The sequence below is a fragment of the Eublepharis macularius genome, chromosome 2 (genome assembly GCF_028583425.1).
Source record: "Eublepharis macularius isolate TG4126 chromosome 2, MPM_Emac_v1.0, whole genome shotgun sequence".
Taxonomy (NCBI): domain Eukaryota; kingdom Metazoa; phylum Chordata; class Lepidosauria; order Squamata; family Eublepharidae; genus Eublepharis; species Eublepharis macularius.
The window spans coordinates 43,573,919-43,580,803 of NC_072791.1; the positions used below are offsets into that span (position 1 = coordinate 43,573,919).

A 6,885-nucleotide genomic window follows, 5' to 3' on the forward strand; every position below is an offset into this window, starting at 1 on the left:
AGCCAGCAAGGCTTGAAGACTGATGCCAAAACCATCTGTTTCTGCAATCATGGGCTATTGTTATGGATGCCATTACTGCAGAAAATCTACCCAAATCCAATCTTACTGGTAGAACAGGTGCAAATATACAGTCCTTCTAATGAAAAGTTTTTATATGCCCTAAGTAGATCTTTAAACCTAAGAAATCTGTCAGTTCATCTCCACATATGACAAGTATTCAAGAGAGTAATCCTAAAGTCTACTCAGAAGTAAAGCCCATTTTATTCTGTGGAGTTTACTCCCAGAAGAGGATTGCAACCTAAAGAACATAGCTAATATTTATTTATTTATTTGATTTATATCCTGCCCTCTCCGTAAGTGGGATCAGGGTGGGTCACAACATCATAACTTATAATACAGCAATAAATTATGAGAATATGTTTTTTTTAAATATAAAATGGTGAGTCTTTCCCTATCTGAATATGCAGCTTTAATAGGTCTGGATCCTCTCAACTTTTCACTGATAGACACAGATCTTTCACTGCCTACCCCTGGAAGCCCCATCGGCCCTGAAAAGGGTTTCTTAGGGGTCAGGTAATTCTCACAAACAAAAAAATTCATGGGTTGGGGGACCACAATGAAGAATGGAATCAGTCAGTCCTGTTCCTTCTTTCATCAGAATGTAAGTAGGTTCTAACAGAGTCTGATGTAAAAAAAACACTGAGCATTCATCAAAATGCTACTGACTTTTTCATGTTGCATGTTCACACCAGTTCTCATGAAGTACAATGAGAGGGTTCCTATTACAGTTTGTTCTGGGATCTGCTGTGCTGTGCATTTATGAGCTTAATCTATGAGCTTGTGTTGCCACAGCATTGTACAATGTTGCCGTATCTAGGATTATACTTTTGCTTAAACTGTTTTGGCGCACATATTGGTTTTCCAAGTTGCAACCAAAATAGCCCTTTAAGATTATGTTGTTCAAACTGTATGTTTACTGCAAAGTGCTGTACATGGAGCTACCATTGAAGACTGTCTGGAAGCTACAGTTAGTACATAATGCTGCAGCCAGAATGCTAACTGGAATGGGTCATAAAGACTGTATTACTCCAGGCCTGGTTCATCTACACTGGCCCTCAATTTGCTTCTGAGCTCAATTCGAGGCACTGGTATTGACATTTAAAGCCATATATGGCTTAGGGCCTGCATAATTTAAGGACCGCCCTAACCTGGATAGCACAGGTGAGTATGAACTCATCAGATCTCAGAAGCCAAGCATGGTCATCCTTGGTTAGTAATTGGATGGGAGACCTCCAATGAAGACCAGGGGTGCAGAGGCATGCAATAGCAAACCACCTTTGTTAGTCCCTTGCCATGAAGACCCTGTCTGCGGTTGCCATAAGTCAGCTATGACTTCAGGGCACTCTCCACCACCTTAAGGACCAGCTTGTCCCACATGAACCTACCCATCCACTCCTGCCATCTTTGGAGGCTCTGCTGCAGGTGCCTCCACCATCTGCGGCTAGATGAGTAGAAAACTAAGAAAGGGCCTCCATAGTCATGGCACCAAAACTTTGGAACTTCCACCCAAGGGAGATTCGTCTGTCTTCCTCTATTGTTGTCTTCTACCAGTGAGTGAAGACATTTGTTTGTTTGGCATACTTCCAATAACTTGTTATTGGCCCTCCTGCCTCATTCTGGTGTTATGTATGTTTTTATACACACTTTATTTTAAATGCTGTTTCAATATTGAAATGTTTTAATGATTTGATATTCACTGCCTTGGAGACCCTAATTGGGTGAAAACATGGCAGAGAAATATTTTAATTAAATAAATGAATATTTTCAGGGAACGGGTACTGCCACACAGATGTAGAAAAGAGATGAAAGCACTGTAAAAGCCACAACAACAGTTCTTATTTTGAAGACAGTGAACTTGTAATTGGACTTGGCTCTTGAGTTGGAGGCTGTGGCTCATATGCCTGTAACTGCGCATCCTGGATAAACTGAGAATAGGTGAGGGCATCACTTCGTTTTCCAGTCCGAGATTTTTGTTCAAGAAATAAGCCCATGTTATCTCTGTGCGGGAGGGCAATGCTTCTGGAAAAAAGAGGCTCCTCTATTTCCAACAGTTGTCGTACATGATGAGAAATTGTCTGAAATGCAAAAGGAAGTTTTCATCAGGTATAAAAAGACATCGAAGAAAAGACTCTTTTCAGTTTTTCATTCCAGTTAGATTTTTTTCTTTCTATCATAGAACAAAATAGCAAGTAACCTGATAGGATAAAAATCTGAATATTTCTCATCGTAAAGATGTTAGCCGTTTCCCAGCATTACTCTGGCTGCTAGTGTCTTATTGTTCCAAGCAAATCACATTTAATTTATGTAAGAACGTCTAGAGACAGAAAGCTATCCCATATTGTTTAACTGGTATACTTTTATCCCATCCTTCCTTTATGAAGCTTAGGGCAATTTCTTTCTTCTCCATTTTGTCCTCACAACAATCCTGTGAAGCAGGTTGGGTTGAGAGAAATGTATTTATTTACTTGACTTTATTTACTGTCTTCTTGTTAAGACTTAAGGCAGATTACGCGATTATAAAAAACAGTGCAACGAAGTGTATATAATTGCAACAGTGCATATAATTGATAATACAATAAACTGGCGTTCACAATTAAAGAACAATGAAATAAAACAAGAATAATAATCCAATTAAAATGTAGTATGAAGTGGAAGGGGGGAAAGCTGCTTAAAATTTTCAGTCAATTAAAATTATAACCTTATTATCTTTATAAAAATGGTCTCCTGAACATTCTGTGAAACAATACAATAGTGAGAGATTTCAATGTTGTTAGCATTAAAAGTACCATTATCAGTTAGACTATTATCCAAGTGGAGGCCAGAACAGGGAATACTCAGTGATGGGCAGCTGTTGTTTGCAGGGCGGCCTCTTCAGAAGGCTTTGCTCAGATGCATGAAGTTGTCTCAGCAAGAGTGTGACGGATCTTGAGTAAACGGGCAATTTCTAGCAATTTCTCCCTTCCAACAGCAGAACCCCTCTTGTGACATTCCTCAAGGTCTCCTATCCCCCCAGGAGCATCATTTCATGGAGGTCAGTGGCGGGGGGAAGGGGAGGAGAGAAGAGGCAAAAAATTACATTCTGCCAGTCCTGTAGATAGGTGGGTTTTAAATCAGAAATGAATTGAATCTGGTAACCAGTGGACTACTGGAGAATAGATTCAATATGCAAATTCTACCTAGTTCCCTACAATAAATGGATGTGGTGTTCTGTACCAGCTGGAGTACAGTTGGCCCAAGGTCACCCAATGAGCTTCATGGCAAAGGTGAGATTTGGATGCAGGTTTCCCAGATTTTAGTCTGACACTCTTACCACACCACCACATGGTTTCTCACACCACAGAATTTTAGACTTGCAACAGAGGTGGTTAGAGGAGGCAGAGCTTAGAAGCATCGTGCAGTTTTGCTGATTAAATGCAATCAGTGTTTCCCATAACGATTTAGCAATCCAAAACCAGGGGATGAGCTAGTTGTTTTTATACTACTTCAAAATCTTAAAATTTAAAAACTTAGCAACTCACTGAAAAGTTTGGATCATCACTGGGCCATCTTAACAGTTCACTTAAATATCTCCAGAAAGGCCTACCCACCCTCATCTGGACTCTGCTTAGTTAGGCGGAACAAGTTGGATTAGGAGTGAGCCTGGGGTTCTCTGGAGGCAACGTTGGGAGTGGAGGGGCATCCCAGAATGGCACAAGTACTGGATCGTAGAGGCCTGGGCTTCCTGCTGCTAAGTCACCATGTCCCAGAGCAACTTGTCTTGCCACGTTGTTAGCTGTTGCCTGAACTGAGCCAGATCTCTGGCTCCCAAGGGGCAGGGCCTGTCAGCTGGCTGTCAGCCAGGGTAAACTGTAAAGTTGCTTGGCTGATGCACAGGTGGCTCAGTGTCCAGTCAGTTGCAGCTGGGATATGGATGTGAGAGCAGGCCAAAGTCCCTGTATGGGCCACCAATTTGTCAGGCTCCAACTCCCAAGGGACAGAGCCTGGGGTTGCCTTGCCCTCCAACATCCTTTAGTAGTGGGTCCCAGACAAAGCCTCAGTTGCTAGGGGAGGAGGAAGATTCTCTCACACTCTAGTCCCTCTCTCCCTTGACCCTTTCCTCTCCTCTAACTGCAAGGCAGAAGTCTGGCCTGTCCTCTTTAGCTACCCTGGACTTGTTTAAAGCATCATGAAAGGAGCATGATTCTGCTGGGTGTGGGTAACAGAGATGGTTGGGTTCCTGGCACTGATCTTACTTCCTTGAATTCTTCTTAGGGATACCAACCCCTTGTGGGGTCAGGGGTTCACCTGCCCCCCTTAACCCTCTGCCCCACTCACCAGACTGGTGGAGGGACAAAAGACAGACAGATAACACATTCTTTTAAACTGTCATGGGCAATCACTGTTGTAATATTTATTTATATACAATTGTACTTTAATGCATTAATGTTTTAAAGAAATATTATATTGCAGTATTGTCCTGTGCAAAAAAAGGAAGACAAATTAAACTGGGAAAAACAAATGGCAGAAAGGGCTGTGTTGAAAGAAACCTGATGGTTGAGATGAAGGCAAATAATGCAAAATGCAAGCATAGAGTTGCAGGAAAAGACACTGAAAAAAGTAAAAACTTGAAACAGAATAGGAGGAATGCAATGTATTGGCGGCTACATTGAGTGAATAACTAGCACCAATTCAAAAGAACAGGCTAGCATGAAATTATCCACTGTTGAATAAAATTGGAATAACTACTTGAGAAAAACTTGAGTAAAAATATATATGTTTTGTAGTTGTCTCATAGCAGATATGTAACAATAACCAAAGCCTTGCTGTTACACTGAAGATACAACTGTGTTCCATGTGCTCACCTTCATATGCTCAAAATCAGTTATCCCAATCTGTGGCAGATTTGAACAGTTTACATGGATGAGCTTGCGCCCAGAGATAAAGTTTTCAGTAAAGCATTCCTGTTTCCAAAAAAAAAAAAACCTTTAAAGCAGGTGCTAAGAGAAACAAGAAAATGACATTTTCCTCCAACAAATGTAAACTAGTGATATGTAAGGAAAGTAATCACAGACCTGAACTCCACACAGCTGGCTCTTCCTGCATGAGTAAGTTTCCATTTTTGGCTAAATTCTGATGCAATCCAGTAAACTGGTAGCATCAAACAGTAACAGAGTCTATTTATCAATGAATAAATAGCTTCTTGAAAGATTTTGCCCTTTCTTTCCTTCTACACCTTTTGTTTAGAATTGTCTTCTGGAATGTACAAGTAATACCAACTTTCTTCATTTCATGCCTCAAAACTCACAAGAGATTCCGCAGAAACTCTGGCACACCCTACACTGCTAGATGGTCCAAGCGTATGTAACTGAAATGAACGACTATTATTTCCTTGTCTATTCCTGCCTCTACCATCCTTGTCTATTATGTCACATTTTAAATGTAAACTCCTTGTGGCTGAGATCTGTCTTTTTGCACTCTGCAAAAGACCAGGCACACTGATGGAATTAACACCAACAATAATAAACACCCTCGTTAACTAAGCAACTCCAAATTCATAGACTTTGCATATCCATACCGTAGCATATCAGAACTCTTGTGGCTCATTATGGCCCAGTCCCATTCTGTAAAATCCAGAATTTCCAAGACAAGATTTTAAGCAAAAAGTTGAGCCATGCCCTCTGTCTAATGATGCACTCTTTCCTTCCATCCCTCCCATCCCATTCCTCCACACTTCCCAGGATATCCTGCAGTGCCTCATCCACACATGAAGGTGAGTTAGGTTTGCACAGTGTAAGAACAACGTGCTCTATATGCATGCAGGGTCACAGTCATTAAACTATTTGGGGTGGGGGCAGTCTGGAAAACTGATATAATCCAGGAGCAAGTCATTCGGCTCTGATCAGGCCAGCAGCACCACCGATGTGTCCTACTCACCTACTGCTGCCAGTGTGGCCTTGAGGGCCAGCTCTGAGCTGAGCAGTCCCTGAACGTGCTGGCAGCACTACTAGAGCTTGGCTGTGCTTGGTTCTGGCTGTCACCAGCCCTCCAGTACAGTGTCCTCCTCAGGGAACTTTCCCTGTAAGTTCATTTCAGGTGGGTAGCGGTGCTGGTCTGCAGTAGAACAGCAGGATTTCAGTCCAGTGGCACCTTAGAGACCAACAAGATTTTCAGGGTGTAAGCTTTCGAGAGTCCAGGCTCCCTCCTTTGACTCTGGAAAGCTCATACGTTGGAAATCTAGTTGGTGTTTAAGATGCCACTTCGCCCCGGCTGCGGGAGGCTTTTCCTGGCTCCAGTGAAACCTCTCCCCCCTCCACGCTGACTTTCTCCCTCGCTGCTGCCCACGGAGACCGGCTCCCACGCTGGCTCCAGGGCCACCGGCGTCCCGCTCCCTACCTTGTACTCGGGGAAGCCCAGCAACTCTATCCAATCAGCCACCTCGGCGGGGGTCCAACTTAAAAAGGCGGGGCCGGCGGCGGGCGGAGGCTCGGGCGGGCCCTCCAATTCTTCCTCGGCTTCCTCTTCGGAAGAAGCTCCCGATTCAGTCGCGCGGCTCGATTTGGAGTCCCGCTTGAGCTCCAGCCGGGCCTCGGAGGGGCGCTTGCGACGGGAGGCCCAGCGCACCCGCTCCGCCTCCGCCCTCTCGTCGTCCTCGTCCTCATCGTCGTAGTCGGCGTCTTCGTCGTCCTCGTCGTCATCCTCGTCCACCGCTTCGTCCGCCCCTTCCTCCGGCGTCTCGTCCATCCCGACAGGCCTGGGACCACTCGGCCGAGCCTCCTACCACGGCGGCTGCGGCGCTATGGCAACGCGTCCTTCCTGGAACAGTTGCCATGGGCACCGCGACTTCCG

The 6,885-nt window shown here is 44.1% G+C and overlaps 1 protein-coding gene across 1 annotated transcript; it reads right to left on the bottom strand.

The window, feature by feature from the left end:
- Window positions 1-365: 365 nt before the first annotated feature.
- Window positions 366-6,828, bottom strand: SAMD15 (sterile alpha motif domain containing 15). Its single transcript, XM_054972191.1, has 3 exons — window positions 6,433-6,828; window positions 4,902-5,000; window positions 366-2,135 (listed from the first exon to the last, which is right to left on the bottom strand). Exons 1-3 carry the CDS (start codon window positions 6,778-6,780, stop codon window positions 1,896-1,898), a joined length of 687 nt encoding a protein of 228 aa, XP_054828166.1. The 5' UTR covers window positions 6,781-6,828; the 3' UTR covers window positions 366-1,895.
- Window positions 6,829-6,885: the final 57 nt, after the last annotated feature.